Source organism: Nannospalax galili, unplaced genomic scaffold (genome assembly GCF_000622305.1).
Source record: "Nannospalax galili isolate Female #2095 unplaced genomic scaffold, S.galili_v1.0 scaffold3296, whole genome shotgun sequence".
Classification (NCBI taxonomy): domain Eukaryota; kingdom Metazoa; phylum Chordata; class Mammalia; order Rodentia; family Spalacidae; genus Nannospalax; species Nannospalax galili.
The window spans coordinates 9,207-28,751 of record NW_008337641.1 but is presented as its reverse complement, the minus strand read 5'-3'; the positions used below and the strand labels follow the sequence as shown (position 1 = coordinate 28,751).

The window sequence follows — 19,545 nt, the reverse complement described above, 5'->3', positions numbered from 1 at the left end:
GGTCCTCCATGATTTAAAAATATATTGCTCACGTTCACATGATACAAAGCAGTGTGTAACAGGAAACATAACCTTCACCACCTGACATGATTAGAGCCATGTGTCTGAGCCAGTTCTGGGAGTGCTAGTTTCCAAATTCACAAATTCCTGCTCCAGGCCAGTCTTCTGTGGCTGAAATATTTTGAACAGCTACCAAACGAGGAAAAGTGCCTCTTTTTTGTGGGTTCTGTTCTTGTTTTCTGCTTCTGCTGCAAGTAAGATGGATGTTGGTGGAGCCCCCAGCTCCTGTGTTCTTGAAAGAATGAGATGGGTTTGGTCAGGACAGAATTTGGGAAGACATTTATTTAGCAACTAAGCTGAACAGTGCGAAGAGAGAGTGCAGTGGGTTGCCCAAAGCAGGGAGCGGCACAGCGGGTCCTGCATCATGGGTATTTCCTCCCGTGGCTTTCAAAACCACAATGCAAATGATACTGTGATGATGTCAGGCCTTTGAGGATGCAGACCCTTTGTTAGTATACATGTATACAAATAGCTTGGTGACCTAGTTTCTGATACAGCAGGAACAACCTAACTGTAGCTTCGAGGATGTCTGATCACAAAGTGCATTCTGACCCTCAGGAGATACAGCTACCAAGATAGAGCTGCAGTTTGCTTTGGTCACCTTAAGTCTAACTCCTTGTCCACAGGGGTCTGGGGTGATCCATTCCCTGGAAGAGGTGAAGACTTTTTTAGAAGCCGTTCTTGTCACATTAGATCCAAGAATATGTGACCGGCAACAATAGAGCTCCTCCTGTGTTCCAGGAAGGGGTAAGTCAGGGGAGAGTTTAGTGGGTGCCAGTCAGAGTCTGCCAAGACCAGGACTTTTACTTTCTAAAATTTTTTTTATTTTTTATTTTTATGTATATGAGTGTATTGCCTGCACGTGAGTAAGTACAGAGGTTAGAAGGTTAGAAGGGTGTCAGATTCCCCAGAACTGGAATTACAGGCCACTTTTAGCCTCCCTATGGGTACTGGGAATCGAACTCAGGTCCTTGCAAAAGCAGTCAGTGCTCTTAAATGCTGAACCATCTCTACCAGCCCCCAAAATTTTTACATTTTAAATTGTGTGTGAGTGTGTGTGTGTGTGTGTGTGTGTGTGTGTGTGTGTGTAGGTCAAGGGACAATTTGTGAGAGGCAGTTCTTTCCTCTACCATGTCCAGGGATCGAACTCAGGTTGTCAGGGTTGGCAGCAAACACCTTTACTCACAGAGCCATCTCACCAGCACCCTGAGATTCGTTTTGTTGCTTTTTTCCCTAGAGCCCTGTCTTCCTCTAACATTTTAACCTTAACCTTTGTTTTTATCAAAAGCCAGTGTCCAGCTAAAATGGCATCAGTGTTTTTAAGAGTTGACAGTGGATCTGGGAGCTTAAAAGATACATTTTGAACAAGTTTCTCCTTTAGTTTCTAGGTACAGTCTGTTTATTTCCCAAAGCTGAAGAGAATCAACTCTATCTAGCAAGGAAGGGTGGGGCTGTTTGACTGTCAGTTGGATACTTTTCCCCCTGAGGACAAGGACAGCAGAGCTGCTATGCTGCCTCCAAAGGCCTCACCCAGGACTTACTAACTTAAGCCTCTGGAGAGCAGGGGGCTCTGTCTCTGCTCTAAACTCATCTTCTGCTCTTTTGGTTCCAGTTCCAGTTGGTTTGTGCTGTGTCACAAATGGAATTCAGAATTCAATTTAACTCACTTTAGAGATTCATGAGTCAGCTAAAATACCAAATGGGAAGGAAACAGCCTGAGTACTACGGTGCTTGGCCCTTAGGAGCTAGGGAGGTCTCTTTCCTAGCCCATAGAGTCCTACCTTTACTAACCTGCCTACTGGGAGCTGGGAAAGGTCATGTCCAGCACCTCCTGAAATATGGCTGCAGTGGCCTAATCCCCAGCACCACCAGCACTCATACAACAGAGTGGCAGGAGAGACTGGATGGACCTGTATCATATATGAAGGCCAGCAAGCCTTGCTGCCAAGCCTGACCACTTGAGTTTGCTCTGGGATCAACATTGTAGAAGGAAAGAACTGACTCCTGCAAGATGTCCTCTTACCTCCACACATGCACTCACTCTCTCTCTCTCTCTCTCTCTCTCTCTCTCTCTCTCTCACACACACACACACACACAATAAATAAATAGAATGTAATCCAAGATTAACATATTAAATAAGTCAGTGAACAGAAAAAGACTGAAAGTCCTCCTCCTCCAGCTACAAACAAGGAACATAGCATGCATGCGTGAGAAAAGTCTGTAGTACAGAATGTGGAAGAGACAGGGGCTACATAAAGGGTCGCATGGCTCCCAGCCTGATGCTTTTGGGGTTTTTCCTACCTCATTGGCCTATTCTAATTCTTGGGAGTGCTTTCCCTTTCTTAATAAGCTGTCTATTTCTATCTCTTTATTTAAAAATAATTTTATTGAATTTTTGTGGGTTTCATACAACACATCTTAATCATATTTAGCCCCCCCTTCCCTATCTGCTACCCTCCTTAGCCCACCCACAGGACTTCATGCATTTTGTCGTATATGTTAAGGTCTATCAAGTCAAGTTTGCGTACCCAGATATTCCTTAGTGTGAGTTCATCCACTGGAGCCTGATCAGCCTGTTTAGCATTATTCCCTTAAAGAAGATCAGCTCTTCCTCACCCAGAAGTGATCAGGTACCAAGAGTTCCTCACCAAAGTTGTGGCTTCCTGTCCATTTCCCCAGTTCTATGCTGTTTTTTGTCTGATTGAGTTTTCATGGGCCTCGTGTACACTGTCACCATTGCTGTAAGTTCATATGAGCAAGTTCCCAGGAGCCTGTAAGACTCTGTTTCCTTGTGGTCATGCACCTTCTCCCTGGCTCTTACAATCTTTCTGTCCCATCTTCCGCAATGGTCCCTGAGCCCTGGGTGGGTGAAGTTTAATATTGGAGTCTCGTCCAGGGACCCACACCCTGCAGTCTCTTATTCTCTACACTTTGGCCAGTTGTGGCCTTTTGTGTTCATCACAATCTGTTGCATAAGGAAGCTTCACGGATGAGAGTTGAGAGATGCATTAGTATTCTTTCTATCTTAGGGTTGGGCATCTCAGAGACACTTATCCTCTGTGTGTGACCAGTTGTGGAACTCTGTAATAGTCTGCTGTTGTGTTTCTTTGATGAGTGGTGAACGGCATACTTGTCTGTAAATATAAGGATCCATATTTAGCATACAGTAAGAAATTGCATTTGTCTAGGGATATGACAGACTTAGGGTTTTCATTAAGATCTATGGCCTCTCCAGCCATGTGTATTTGGCTATGTTTACAGTGCCACACATGAGATCCCCCTGACCCCCAGTGAGCAGGCTTTAAGTCCAATTAGGTAGCTGTTGATAACCTCCAAGATAATAGTGCCACCCAGAACTTGAAGGCAAGACCCTATTGCTGAAGACAGCACATACTTCAGACACAGGACTTGGAGCAATGGAGCTGGAACTGACCTGGAAGTCTCCTTCCTAAAGACTAACTCTCATAGCAAACTAAATTGATATAGTAGAGGCACTTTTATCTGTTTCTATTTTCTAACCGTGTCTTCCTGATCCAATTCTTTACCCTGGGACACAAGAGCCTGTAAAACTAGATTGGGTGCCCTGGGACCCAGATCCATACCAACAACAGGAACTAGGGAAGTTCTCCCAGGGAGGTTTCTAAGGTTTACAGCCTTGAGCCTAAAGTTGCATGTGCAAAAACTCCCAGCATTACCCACGTGAAAGTTCACTTGGGTCCTGAAGTTCTACAACCAAGGCCACCAACACTCCAGCCAGTGGTCATCCCTCATGACTGTAAGGAACATAAAATAGCAGTCCTTTTTGTCAAATATTGCAAAAACTTTGGTTTAGTTCAGGGAAATGAATCTTCCTAAATGTTTTTAATTTTCTTTTTTATGTGTATGAGTGTTTTGTGTGTATACTGGTCAGGGAGCTCTTCAAATTTGCCAGTCAGTGCCCCCACCTCCTGCTAGTGCTGGGGTTACAGGCACATGTAGCCATGCACAGCTTTTTTAAAAAAATTATTATTTTTATATTCTGTGTATGAGTATATTGCCTGCATGTATGTAAGTGCTCTCATGTCATGCAATACCTGTGGATGTCAGAAGATGGAGTCAGACCCCCTTGGAACTGGAATTACTGATGGTTGTTAGCTGCCATGTGGGTGATGGGAATTGACACCAGGTCCTCTGGAAGAGTAGTCAGTGCTTTTAATCTCTGAGCCATCTCTTCAGCCCTGGACAGCTTTAAAAAAAAATTTAATTTTATTTATTTATTTATTTATTTATTTATTTATTTATTTATTGTGGGTACTAGAGATTAACACTGAGGTCTACATGCTTGCAGGGAAAGTGCTCTTACCTACTGAGCCATCCCCACAGCCCCTGTCTCTATAGTTTTCCTCTGTTCTTTATTTAGGGAAGGTCTCCACCACATCCTATACCTCCAGAGGCATAGTTTCCAACAGAAGTCCACATGTTCCTGCACATGCCTTAGAAGGCCCAGAGGGGCTCTAAGCCATACTTCAGGCTTAAGACCATAGCTGCAGGTACAGAAGTCCAGGTTTCAGTTACACTTACTCCTTGGGACCTCGAAAAGGTATTCTCTGGGTCTCACAGATGTAGGAGAGCTACAAGTCCAAGCACAACCCACAGTCACCCTGTGAGACTTACAGAAGGCCTGCTTTGCATCCTACAATCTCAAGTCCATGTATATCGTTGCTGTGGGTAACCAATATCATGTGTGTTCATCCTGTGGGACCTGGGAACGTGCCATCTCATCCTGTGACTCTAGAACTGTGGTGCATTAGAGGCTGAGGCTTAGACATCTCCCACATTCATGTTGAGGGTTCTTGGGAAGGTCTCATCATGTGACTAGTAGATCATGGGTACTGGTTCCACAACTGTTGGTGTTATTTGTGCTTACCCCCAATGACCCAAGGACAGTTTTCTCTACATCCCACACCACCAAGACTGTGGCAGCTGCTGCTTCAAGTCCTGGTACTGTCAGTTCTCAACTGTGTGGCCTGAGGACATGCACCCTTGGAAGCCTTCATCTACTGCAGAGTATTATGAGCTGTCTTCATGAACAGCTGCAGTCTTGACTGCCGAGGCATACACAGACACTTCTGTCATTCAACGAAGCTGGAGAAATCACAGAAAACCTACACTTTTGAGCTCAGTTCTAACTTAAGCTACTGACACTCTATACCTCACTTAAACGTCACCCATGAAATGTTTTCACACAGCAGCTACTCTGTAAAATTAGAAGAGATCGTGCCACCAGATGCTCAGACATCCATGGAGGGTCCCAAGAACTTGGAAGCAAACATGTTATTCCACAGGAAAACATCAGAAACAGATCCTGATATGAAGGAAATCTATGAAAGTTCTAAAAGAGAATTAAAAAAAAATGATCTGAAAGAAACTCCATGACATTCAAGAGAACACAGACAGATGATGCAAAGAAGGAAGAGGAGCAATTCAGGGTCTGAACGAGAAATTCACCAAAGAGGCAGAAATCACCAAAACGTACCAATTAGAAATCTTAGAGCTACAGTCCTAATGGGACAGCTAAATTACCACCTAGCCCAGAAGATCAGGGAGGATCATGGAAGAGGGGTTACAAAGAATGTAAGAGCCAGAGGATGGGGAGGAGTGCCGTGAATTCTGTCTTCTGGGCATAACATGGCTGTTGAACAGAGGCCTTTCAGCCAAGCATCCCCTTGACTGGAGTCTCCTATTGGTAGGTAAGATGCTTTGAACACTCCACAGACACCTTGAGGTGTTTGTAGCATGCAGTTTTAATTTTATGTGGATCTTAAATACGCTTTAGAATCTAATTCAGCTGTCCAGATTTCTTCACACGTTTTCATAGCAGTCTCACAAATGAGCCATTTTGCCAAAACTGAATGGGGCTGTATTGCTTTACTCTGTGGATGACTGATGCCTCTAAAACATCAAACCATCCTACCCAAGAAGGCATGTCTCTGCATTCCATGCCTCGTTCACACCCCTTGGTGGAGAGCCAGTCTTCACATAAGTCTCGCACATTTCAGGTTCAGGTTATTCCTGCTTTTTAAATTTCAATTATTTATTTTTATGTGTACAAGTGTTTAGTCTGCATGAATATAAGTGTACCCATTTTATTCTATGCCTGCAGAGGCCAGAAGAGGGCATCAGATCCCCTGGAACTGGAATTATGGACGGTTGTTAGCTGCCATGTGGGTGCTGGGAACAGAGCCCCAGTGTTAATCCAGTGTTCTTAACTGCTGAGTCATCTCTCCAGCCTCTGCTTTGGTTTTTGTTGTTGTTGTTGTAAACAATATCTTTCCCTCACATCTAGTCATTTATGTGTACAAGAGCTTCTTTAAAATAAAGGTTTTGCTTTATTGATTTTTTTAAGTTCTCCCTTTTTACGTTGGTTGATTGAGAGTCTTTCTATGTTGCCCATGCTGGATTTGAACTTCTGGGCTCAGGCAATCCTCCACCTGTTCCAAAGACTGGGACCACATGTGCATGCCACCATGTCTGGCTAATATGTATTTTTAATTTTAAAATATTTATTTATTTTTGAGACACAGTCTCACTACATAGCTCATTGCTCAAGCCACCAGGACATCAACAATATGGCCAGCTGTCACTCCCACCTGCCTCAGGACCCCAGCACAAATACTGGGGCCAGAGTTGGAGTGTAGAGCACCTGATCGAGGTCAAGGTGGCCAGGGTAAGCTGTGGAAGAGTGCTGGTGATTTCGTATGGGAATCTGAGACCTGTTAGTTCTCATCAGCCCTTAGGATTATAGGCTGTGATCTAGACCCTGAACAGTCCCCAGGCCCTTTCTGTTAGGGGCATGCTGACTGAGGTTCAATGCCATGAAGAGCATGGATGTGTTCCCATCTGCGGCTCCTTCTGGTTGAACTAAAGCCCTCCTGTGAGTGCTGATCATTGGGTCCCATCATACACATACATGGTTTCCTCAGCCTCTGTCCTATCCAGATGGCATTGTAGAGGACAGAATCTGGAAGAGGCAGAGTGCCAACCCCTCCCCCAATCAGCTTCTTTCCTTTCCTCCCAGGAGCTTCTTGCACGTGCTCTCCTTTGCTCTGCTGAGCACAATAATAGAGCATCTGAAGATGACGGGAGAAGGATCCAGGTTGGCCATTCTCCTTAAAAACATCAATTGGGCCTGACCACTGTCCACTCAAGTGAACCTGGAAAGGCTGGTGGCCAGTGATATTGAGGGTTGGCACTGCCTCCTGGACAGTGCTGACCTGGAATCTTAGAACAAGATTTCTGCATCGGGAACAAATTTACTTAACTTTCAGGCACAAGAAGTTGTGAAAAATTAGAGGCTTTAAAGTGTTCATTAGAGAATAGAACCCACTGACCAACTGAAATCTAAATTTAAAAAAAACCACTGCTCAGGTGCATTAGGAATGGGCTCCAGGTTACCGATGTGAGCGCTGCCGTCCCCTTACTCTTGTATTTGTCCAGTTCCAGATAAATCCAAGCAGAACCTCTCATCCAGGCGGTTCATTTGTATCCTTCTGGATTCTCAAATGAGAGGAACTGGAGCTCAGTCAGGCTGGTCTGGGATCGCTGAAGGCATCACCCCCTTGTCTTCTAGCTTTCAGTGTTGTGTTATGGAGCACCCAGTACTAATCTGATGCTCTGTCCTTTCTCAGAAATGTTCTCCCCATCCTCCTGGAATACTCTGGAAGCTTCCAGGACCTTTCTGTTTCCACACTAAAATTCCACAAGGATGCACATTTGTGAAGGTCATTGTCATCCTACAGGCCGGGCACTTCCTACCGGGGAACTACTTCATATTTTCGTTTTCTTTTTCTCCTTTTTCAAAACCCATCTGTCTCTCTGTCTCTCTGTCTCTCTCTCTCAGCTGGGGCTTTTATGTTTAATTATTGCCTCTTATTTGCCATCTGTCTTGTTTCAGCTCCATAAGGAAGGTGTGTGTGTGTGTGTGTTACATATGGTGTTTATACTTGTGTGTGCATATGTGCATGTCAGTAGCTTTTGAGCTCTACCTTTATTTTTTAAGACAGAGTCTCTCACTGAACCCGAAGCTCATCAATTCGGCTAGACTGATTGGCCAACGAGCTTTCTGGGTCTGCATATCTCCGTTCCCCCAGGCTCTATGGTTATAGAACCACCTGCTACTCCTTGGATTTTTAAAATATATATATAATATTTTTATTTATTCTTTGAGAATTTCATGCATGCACATAACATATTTTGATCAGATTCATTCCCTCCATGTCCCTTCCCAATTTCGTGTCTTATTTTTTTTCTTTTTTCACAGAGTCCAATTAGTGCTGCTCACATATACAGGTTGTGGAGCTCATCCTCGGCTTTTTACATGAATTCTGGGAGTCCAAACTCAGGTCTTTGTATGCAAGCAACAGGTACTTGACCTACTGAACCATCTCCCTAGCTCTGTTTTGGTCTGATAGACCAGGCTAGCCTGGAATTCACAACCTTCCTGCTCTGATACAGCCTCCCACATGCTGAATTATAGGTACGCTCTCATGCCTGACTCATCACTGTCTTTTCACTCTGCTTCTTAATAAGACTTCCCCAACTTCTCATATATGCTCTGTAATTTCTGTTGCTTTTTAAAATTTTAAGCCCTGGGCCAGCAAGATGACCCAGTGGGTAAAGGTGCCTGCCACCAAGATGGCCTAAATTTGATCCCTGGGACCCACATGGTGGAGGGAGAGAACCAACTCCTGAAAGTAGTCCTCCGACCCCTACATGTATATGCACATGTATAGACATACACATACACACACACCTTAAAAAAAGAAATAAATGTATTAATTTTAAAACTATATAAACCCTGATTTTAATTCTCTGAACAAGAAATTATTCCTCCAAATGGCATCCTGTTGTTTTGAGGATGAAATTTTCTTTTCTAAGGTGTGAATGAGAGCTCACTTTTCCAGTGTTTCCTCCTTCCTTCATTGGCTGTTCTCTCCAATAGCCTCCTCTCTCTTTCCTGTGTGGCTTCAGCGGGTGCTCTGAAGTAGAGGTGGGGGTGGGGGCCCACCTGTCAGCACTCACACCCAGGTCTGACTGCCAATGCTCTCCATCCAGCTAACCAGGCTTCGGAAAGCCCCTGCTGCCGGAAGGGTGTGGCATCACCCAGTTCTCCCTCATTGATAACGGCCTTTGCTCCCAGCTCGAGGGCCTGGAACTCTGAATTCACTGGATCCTCCCAGGGCTCAAGAGATAGGCTGGGTTATTCTTAAGTTTAACATTGCCTGGAGCTCATTCCACTTGCTGCCTAGGAATGCTGGGCTGCTTTGAATCACATAAAACAACATGAGACTGGTATTTGAGCGTAAACTCTAATGGAAGTGATTTTCCTGAATTTAGGCAAAACTAAATATTTATAGAATTGCTTCCATATGACCTTTCCTTTTGAAGACAAATGACTCATTTCTCCACTGACTCAAGCTACATCTTCAGGAAGCATTCTCTGAAACAAAATCCAAGGGCACAGGTTCTTCCTTTCCTTTGTTTGGGAACCATGGAATGAAGCAATGTTCTTTGTAGCTATTAAATTTTATGTATACTGCCTGAGTAACTGAAAACCTACAATTAACCACAGAACCCTGTAATGTAAACGAACTACCTTTGCAATGTTAAAAATGTAAGTGTAAACATCCTTATTTGTGAATCTGAGACTTTGCATGAACAGTTCTAGGACCTTTTTTTTTCTTTTACAGATACAAATAACTAGGGTTGGAGAGGTGGCTCAGTGGCTAAGAGCACTCTGGTTGCTCTTGCAGAGGACCTGGGTTCAGGTCCCAGCACCCACTTGATGGCTAATACCCATCCTTAACTCCAAATCCAGAGGAACTTGTGCCTTCTGGCTTCCATGGCCATTGCACAACATGGGTGCACTTACATACATGCAGGACACATTCATAAACACAAAATAAAATTTAAAAAGAAGTTAGTGGACAGTCAATAATCTACATGTGAAGTTCTCTTTTTTCTTCTTTTTTAAAGATTTACTTGTTTTGATTTTGTGTATAAACGACTTGCCTGCATGTACGGACCTACACTAGATGTATACGGTGCCTCTGGAGGTCAGAAGACATGTCAGAACCAGTCCTTGGAGCTGGAGTTATAGATGGGTATTAGCAGCCATGTGGGTGCTGGGAACTGAACCCGGGCTCTTTGCAAGAGCAGCCAGTGCTCTTACTTCTGAGCCGTCTCTCCAGTCTCAATTTCTTTGTTTTCTCTGCCAAGCAATCATTAACAACGTATCTAGGAAGCAGGAGGGAAGCAATGAGGAACTGGATAGGTTTCTGATGTTTCTGCTACAGTAGGGGAAACAGAGACTGTGTTCCCTGGTATGATGATTAATTGTCAGATGCATACAATCTAGAATCACCTGGGAAGACTCTCAGTGAGGGATTATCTAGATTAAGTTGGCCTGTGGGCGTGTCTGGGGTCGGGATTACTTTGATTCCATTGAGGTAGGAAGACCTGCCCACTGTGGGCAACACCAATCCCTAGACAGGGGTTCTGGAGAAAGACAGTTGAGTACCAGCATGCATTCTGGTGCTCGTTCATGGCTCTCTGCTTTAGACTGTGGACATGATGTGCCTGGCTCTCAAGCTTCTACTGTGGTGACTTTCCTGCTATGACAGACTGTAACCTGGAACTTCAAGCCAAACAAACCTTTTCTCCCTTGATTTGCTTTTACTAGGGTATTTTTATCACAAGAGGAAATGAAACTAAGATACCTCATAAGCCTCATTATTGAGGCAAGAAATATATGTGAGAAGTGAGCTAGTTCAGGTTATTTTTTTAAACATGCATGTGTGTGTGTGCATGTTTGTGTGTGTGCTTGCATGGATTATAGGTGAGCAGGTTTGCAGAGGCCAAAAAAGGATGTCAGCTGTCCTGCTCTGTTACTCTGTCTTCTTCCCTTGAGACAGGGTCTCTCCCTAAACCTAGAGCTAAACTGGAAGCTAGCAATCCCCAGAGATCCTCCTATCTCCACCCCACCCCCAAGGCTGGGATTGCAGGTGCACATACAACCACACCCAGCTTCTTATGTGGGTGCTGGGGATTTGAACTCAGGTCCTGTCCTCATGCTTGCACAGCAAGTGCTCTTACCCACCAAACCATCTCCCTTGCCCTAATTCTAGAGTTTTTAACCAGGATGAGAGAGAAACTGAATTTTTATAAAGTTTTAAAAATATGTACATTTTCACATTGAGGGTTTCTATATCTTCCATAAGATTTTTCTTTAAAGTCTATATAGCCTAGGTTGGCCTGGAACTTGCCATCTCCCTGTGCTGAAATTACAGGTGCACCACCACACCTAGTTCTTTCATCAGATTCTTAGCAATGAAGAGAGATTTCCTGAGCAAACCAAGTCAGGAATTGTGAAGAAGAAACTGATGGGCAAGATTAGAAAGCGAAGGAGTGCAGATGCAGCCTGACATGCCAACCACATTCTCTCTTGACATCATCCTTCCAGCCCTCCGAGATCTGGCTCCTCACTGCAGCCTCCTCCACCCCCAAGCCTGGTTCTGTCTTGGGTATTTACAGGCATTTATTGCTGATCTAAGCATGGCATGAGGCAGGTGTTAATGACCTTGCTTGGAGATGAGAGGCCCAGATCACAGAATAAGAGGTGGAACTGCAGCCCATGCTGGCTTCGGGGCATCTTCCTCCTCTCCTGCCCCCATCAGTCACCAGGTTATGGCACAGGAAAGCAAACAAGACACTGAATTGAACTCTGAACCCACACAATCACTTGGGGTGGATTATTTAGAATCAACACCTTGAACACTCAGCAGTAATTCTCAATATAACTAGATAGCCAAAATGTAACAAATCATTTGAAAAACCTGCAAAACCATACCACTCCCAGAACAGCAGTCAGCTAGTTCTAAGCCAGAGCTAGTGCAAGTTTTGTAGCACTTCCCCAGATTCAGGACAGGCTGGCAGCCATTTCTAAAAGTCTGTGAGATGGAGAAACCAACTCTGAGTAGTGCTCAGGGGGCGCTGGCCACCACCTGCCCTGTCCACAGCGGCAAACTTACCCCCCTCAATTCTTTTCTAAAAAAAAAAAAATGTTGTGCCTCTGTGCGTGCGTGTGTGCATGCATGTGTACGTGTGTGTGTGTGTGTGTGTGTGTGTGTGAGATGTATTGCCTGTTCCGGCACACGTAGAGGCTAGAGATGTCAGGGTGTTTTCCTGTATTGTTCTCCACTTTTTTTTGAAATAGGATCTCTCGTTGAATCTGGAGCTCAGTGTTTCAACTAGACTAAATGCCTAGGAAGCTCCTGGAAGTGCGTGCGTGTGTGCATGCATGTGTACGTGTGTGTGTGTGTGTGTGTGTGTGTGTGTGTGTGTGTGTGTGTGAGATGTAGTTGGGGACAGCTCTTAGGAGTCAGTTCTCTCCTGCCACCTTGTGGGATCCAAGGATCAAAACCAAGTCATCTGAAGTGGGCTAATGAATTAAGACAGTTTTCCAAAAAAAGAAACACAAAAAGCCAATAACTCTTTTAAAAAGTAGTCAACAACCCTAGTCTTCAGAGAAATGCAAATTACAACTACTTTGAGACTCAGCCTCATGCTGGTCAGATTGGCTATCATCAAGAAATCTGACAACAGGGCCAGGCACTTAATCCAGGCACTCAGGAGGCAGAGGCAGGCGGATCTCTGTGAGTTCAAGGCCAGCCTGGTCTACATAGTGAGTTCCAGGCCATCTGGGGCTACAGGGAGACCCTATCTCAAAAAACAAATTTGTCTGACAACAAATGGAGAGGGTTCGGAGGAATGCAGATTAGTACAGCCATAAGGAAATCAGTTTGGAGGTTTCTCAAAAAATTAGAGCTACCTACCATATGATTCAACTATCTCCTCACCTAGAGAACGCCGTACCTTACTACGCAGATATTTGCACTCCCATATTTATTGCTACTCCATTCACTATGGCAAGGAAATGGAACCGACTTAGTAGTCCCCCAACAGATATGGGTACTGAAAACCTGGTACATACATAAAATGGAATATTATTCAGCTCTAAAGAAAAATGAAATAAATTTTTCAGGAAAATGGTTGGATTTAGGGTGTATATTAAGTGACTTTACCTAATCTCTGAAAGGAAAAAAAACATGTTCTCTCTTGTATGTTGATCCTAGCCTATAATATATACATGTATATATGTAAATAAATGTATGTGCAGGTATAGTATACCATTTAGAAAACAGAGCAATAAAAAGAGAGGAAAAGCACGCTAATGAGCTCACATATATAGTGTACTTTGTATGAACACACTCAAGATATAACCATTTTCAATGGAAAAGAGAATTTTCACTCTAGATGGAAAATTTGTTATGTTTCATAATTATTGAAAATGAAAATGAGAATGTAAAAGATATTAAAGGGATATGGTGTGACGGACCAGCCCAGGCCGGAGCAGTTCAGTCCGACTGGAGCAGGGTCCCTGAAAGGGTGGACAAGGATTCGGCTAATGACAAAGATATAACCATTTTCAATGGAAAAGAGAATTTTCACTCTAGATGGAAAATTTGTTATGTTTCATAATTATTGAAAATGAAAATGAGAATGTAAAAGATATTAAAGGGATATGGTGTGACGGACCAGCCCAGGCCGGAGCAGTTCAGTCCGACTGGAGCAGGGTCCCTGAAAGGGTGGACAAGGATTCGGCTAATGACAAACAAACACACAGGAGTTTGGTGAAAGTCTGAGTGTAATTTTGCAGCTGCAGAGCTCAGATTATAAATTACAAAGTTACATGATTACATCAATAAGCCATTTTTTTGCGGTTTAACCATTTTCTAAGAGTTCTGATTCCAGAGACAAAAGCGAAACACAGGTGAATCAAAATACATTGTCAAACATTAACTAGTGCTAAACAGAAAGTTTCTGTTTTTCATCTTGGTGAGTCACATTAGAGACCTTTAAAATTTATATTCTGTGGTTACACAATGAGCTGACCTCAAACCCCTATGTGCGTTTAGGTTCAGGTTTAGGTTTAGAATTACTATTAGTGATACGGGTATGTTTAGGGTTAGATTTAGGGCTAGCGCTATACTTAGGGTGAGGCTTAGGTTTAAGTTTAGGGGTAGGTTTAGGATTAGGGTTAGGGTAGGGTCAGGGTTATGTTCAAGGTTAGGCTTAGTTTTATTGTTAGGCGTATCAGTATCCCATTTTAATCCTGTAGCTCTCATGAAATCCTTCCAAGTATGGGACTTATAAACATAACTACTTCATCTTACTTTCCATGAAATAAACATTGTCTCTGTATGCTCTCCTTTTGTTCCTTACTAAGCAGGCACCAAGGTGGCCTAAATCTGGCAAGTCTATCCATGAATTGTAATGAATACCATGAAACTTTCCTTCCTTGAATAATCACTCATCTATTATTTCCTACATAAACTCTTGATTCTTACTGTAACTTATCTAGGAGTTTCCAAGGTTGCCTATTCTTAGCTGCTTTGATTACTGTACGTTTAGGTCTCAGGTCTCAAGTCTCAGGTCTCAAGCCTCAGGTCCCTACATCTCCCCTTATTATTTTAAGTGAGGCTTCCCAGGGATAGCCCTGGGAATGGGAGTCACCGTCCCTTTTCCCTATTTTATTATGACCTCCCTGTCTTAGGTTGCCTCTCCTCAGGTTCTGAAGTTGCCCGTCCTTGGGTAACCATGATTGCCCTCATGGCCCCTGTCTTAGGTTCATCAGTCTGGGAGGGTCTTACCCGTCATTGGGATTAGTCATGCATGTGATTATCAGGGGTCTATCCCATAAAGAGGGCAAAACAGCCTCACATTTTTAGGCCAACTCAAGCATCCAGGCATAGACTTGTCTAGGGGAGGGACCCGAGGGAGATTGACTGGACCAAGACTTTCTCTGTCTTGGCTTCTTGATGACTGAACAGAGACACCTGAGGAAGTATAGTATCAGATGACCAAGTTCCCAGGAAATCATCCATACCTAGCTTCTCTTTAGGTGGTCCTAACAATCCGAGTAGGTACAAAACAATCTCTATGAAGAAAGAATAAGAATAATATTGCATCAATAAAGACAGGAACTAAAGTAGAACAGCCAAAGACACGGCATGCTCTTTTAACACAGCCATCTCCAGGAGGCATTCTTCCTTTGAAGTTTTCTCAGCCTCAACCTACGGAGAGTTCCTCACGCAGGCTCCACTGGAGGTGGCGTGACACTCTACAAAAATGTGTAGTGTTGATAAATACATGTGAGTATCAGGTACCTTCATATTATGCAAATCTAAGCACATTCCAACATGGCTCACTCAGTGTTGAGAGCACGTAACACCAACATAAACCGGGAGTACACTTAGGGAAAACACTATGAGGCAGCCTTTGGGTGGTAAATGATAATTTTTTATATTTAAGTTTTTTTACATGCATGTGCGAATGCAGGTGCATATGGAGGTCAGAGGGTGACTTTTGGTGTCTTTTTCTATTGTTTTCTCTCTCCACCTTATTTTCTTTCTAGACAAGGTCTCTCACTGAACCTGGAGCTCACTGACCAATGAGCTCCAAGGATCCACAAGTCCCCTACTCCCCCAGGCACTGGGGTTACAGAAGAGGGCACAACATCGGGCTTTTTACATGGGTGCTGGGGCTCGATACTCAGGTCCTCATGCTTACATGGCAAGAACTTTACCAACTGAGCCATGTTCCCAAGCCCAATAACTGCTCTTTACTGGAGCAACAGTCAAAAGGCTTACTTTCTCAAACCCCAGCTCATGGGCTGCATCAGAAGCCTGCTGGAAGGTCTCCATCTGCTCCTGCTCGTCATGTATGTCCCACAGGACATCCCCGAAGTCATCTTCTTCTGGAGTGGAGTCTTCACTGCCCACATCTTTCACCTCCACATCTGTGTTCTGCAGGCCCAGTATGTCCTGAACATGAAGAGCAAGCACAGGAAAGCAAATGAGGAACAGAGACCTGGAGGGGCCAGCACCCAGGCCAGGTGGCTGTACCTACTAAGGAGGGCAAGTCCAGACTCATGGGTGTCATGAAGTGCATGTAAGAGATTTGTCTCTAATGGGATTTGTTTTTTTTTTTAAACATTTTTTAACCAATTTTTTATTTTAATTTGATGTGCACAAGTGTTTTGCTTGTATGTATGTCAGTGAACCACATTCATGCAATATCTGTGGAGGCTAGGAGAGGGCGTTGGATCCCCTGGTGCAAGGGGGGGGAGAGCGAGAATGAGAGAGAGAGAGAGAGAGACAGAGAGAGAGAGAGACAGAGAGAGAGAGAGAGAGAGAGAGAGAGAGAGAGAGAGAGAGAGAGAGAGAGAGAGAGAGAGAGAGAGAGAGAGAGAGAGAGAGAGAGAGAGAGAGAGAGAGAGAGAGAGAGAGAGAGAGAGAGAGAGAGAGAGAGAGAGAGAGAGAGAGAGAGAGAGAGAGAGAGAGAGAGAGAGAGAGAGAGAGAGAGAGAGAGAGAGAGAGAGAGAGAGAGAGAGAGAGAGAGAGAGAGAGAGAGAGAGAGAGAGAGAGAGAGAGAGAGAGAGAGAGAGAGAGAGAGAGAGAGAGAGAGAAGGCAAGAGGATAATCTTAGGTTTCATCCTCAGGAACACTTCTCCTTTGAGACAGGATTTCTCATTGGCCTGGAGCTCACCAATTAGATTAGAGTGGCTGGCCAGTGAACCCCAGGGATCCTCCTGCCTCTGCCTCCCCACTGCTGGTATTACAAGCAAGGGCCGCCATGTGAGGCAGTTACTTTACAGACTGAACTAGCGTTTCAGCTCCACTAGTGAATAATTCTAAAGGCTGTACTAATGCCTAATAAATATGCCATAAACATTTAATTACTGAGATGGAGTTTCTTTATATCAAATATCTCTGCTGTTGTATTTAGATTAGATCACTGAAAAATGCCATCCTTTAAGCATTAAAGATGATGAATATGGACTATTTCATTTTGCTCCATTCATCTGACTTACCTTGGTCCTAAAATCTGTAGGATTGTTAAGAAGCTCGGACTCTACCCTGACAACCTTTGTACTAGAGAAGCAGACAAACCTGGGGCCATGCATCTCACCATTGTACCTGTACCTCACTCTTTTCTTCTGATAACAAATCTCCTATCTAGAACCCAATTTAATTAGAAAAGGTGATGTCACCCTTTCTTCTCAAATAGAGCCCTGGGCTCCTCAGGAAGGTGTTGGGAGAGATGGGCTATCACAGGCCTAACATAGTGCTGTGCTCATTTTACTTGAAATAAGTCTTTTAATTACAGATATTGGTATTTGGGTTGGCATAATTCTAGCAATCATTTCTATATTAAAAATAAACAAAGGTGGGGCTGGAGAGATAGCTCAGTGGTTAAGACCACTGGCTGCTTTTGCAGAGGACCTGGGTTCAAATCCTAGCACCCACATGGCAGTTAACAGCCATCTGTAACTCCACTTCCAGGGATTCTGATACTTCTGACCTCCATGGGCACTGCATGACATGGGTGCACTTATACACATGCAGGCAATATACTCATACACATAAATAAAAATAATAAATAAAATATTAAAAAATAAGCAAAGGCATAACATTAAGTAGATACATTATCCATATGCATTTTAAGAAAATACATAAGGTATTGGAGATATGGCTTGGCAATTAAGAGTAGTAGCTGTTCTTGCAGGGGACTCAGGTTCAGTTCCCAACACTTGCATGGTGGCTAACAACCATCCATTCCTAACTCCAGTTATAGGGGATACAATGCCCTTCTGACCTCTGTGGGCATTACAAGCACATCCTGCAAGCACACTTATATACATGTAGGCATAATACTCACACACATAAAAAAATAAATCAAAAAATTTAAAAAAAAAGAAAATACATAAAACTTCAAAAAACTTCCAGCACCAGATGCTTTCACAGTCTATGTTCTCGCACCCTGAAGGGTGCTTCTGCCCTCGGCACTGTTAGGGAAAACATGGTGGGGAACAAAAAAGATTTTTCAGATGTGTAAAACTCCTAAGGGCATGGAGAGGTGCCTCTCTGTGGAGCAAAACGCACTTTTCCCTTCAAATACCTCCTTTGGAACTTGATTGCTTTATATCTAACAAGTATCCCAGCAGGTAAGACAGGGGAGCTGGAAAGCTGCTTGGTCCTGGTAACACTCTGATCCCATCACAGGGCCAACTCTCAATAGAATGATCATTGGCGCTCTCCTAGGGCCCTGTTCTTAAAAGGGCAGATAAGTGGTTTTCTCTGGAAAACTCAATTTTATGGAAAACAGTCTCAAGCTATTTTAGATGAAAACTTACAAGAAATGCATATTTACCTGTTTAATAATCTTTTCCACACAGACATAAGTTTTATATACTCCCTCTGCAGGATCTCCTGAGTGGTCAATGATCTGGGGGTCAGGGGGAGGGAATGGGTTTAACAGTTACAAGAAAACACAACAATGGCAGCAGCAGGAGGTGGTAGTGGTAAACCTTTTAACATTTCTAATTCATTTATCTTCGAGGAAGATACTACATTGTAATTCACATTTTTCTGAAGAAGAAACTGAGACAGGTTAAATAACTTGTCTGAGATCACACACGGATTCAGCGTGAACAATAAAAAATATACATTTTTCTTTCCTCATGACCTCTATTAGCACCCTGTTTAGAGCCTCCAGCATCTCTTACCTGGACGGCTGAAGGAGACCTCAGACTCTGCACACCGCCCTCCAAAATACTCTATTCTCTACACAACACTGAAAGGATTACTGACAGAAGACCGTGCCTGGTCCTGTCATCCCACTTAAACTATTGCAACAGCCTCCCACTCTACCCCAAGGAAAACCCCAAGTCCTTAAAACAGTCTCTGAGGTTCTACAGATTGATCCAAGCAGGTTGCCTCTCCGGCCTGTGCCCCTCTCTTACCTGCTCTGGCCACACAGACTCCTTTCCCATGCTCTCCTCGTGGCTCAGGCTTTCCCTCTGCCAACCATGTTCTTAGAAGTATCCTTTGGGGCTTACCTTGGCTTTGTTGGCCTTGCTTAGGTTAGACACTTGATCCATCAGTTGCTGGACTGAGTCAGAAGTCACTTTCCCATCCTCCAAATGATGGTAGATTAACCGGGGTTTTCCTTCTGGGTTTTTCAGAAGGGCTTCTTCACAGTCTTCCAGTAAAAAGCTAGATTGGAAATGAGAATGTCTTGGACTACAATGCACTGTGGGCAGCAGACATTTAATTACCCAAGTGCCAGTAAGGGGTTTACCACAATGACAAGGGCCCATCCAAAAATGAGTGTGTGTGTGTGTGTGTGTGTGTGTGTGTGTGTGTGTGTGTGTGAAGGCCAGAGGTCAATGTCAGGTGTCTTCCCCAGTCACTCTCCACTGAACCTGTGGCTCACTAAATCGGCTAGACTGTCTTTCTAGCAAGCCTCAGAAATCTGCCGGTCTTTGATTCCCAGTACCGGAATTACAGTGCTCACTGTAGCACCTAACTTTTATGTGAGTT

General features: G+C 43.8%; 1 protein-coding gene across 1 annotated transcript; it reads right to left on the bottom strand.

Annotated features, from left to right (window-relative positions):
- Positions 1 to 15,711: 15,711 nt before the first annotated feature.
- Positions 15,712 to 19,255, bottom strand: LOC103733791 (nephrocystin-3-like; the record flags this gene model as incomplete). The annotated part of the gene is made up of 3 exons (XM_029563361.1): positions 15,712 to 15,984; positions 18,374 to 18,448; positions 19,062 to 19,255. Coding segments are annotated over 3 exons (527 nt in total), but the record flags the coding sequence as incomplete, so codon positions are not given.
- Positions 19,256 to 19,545: the final 290 nt, after the last annotated feature.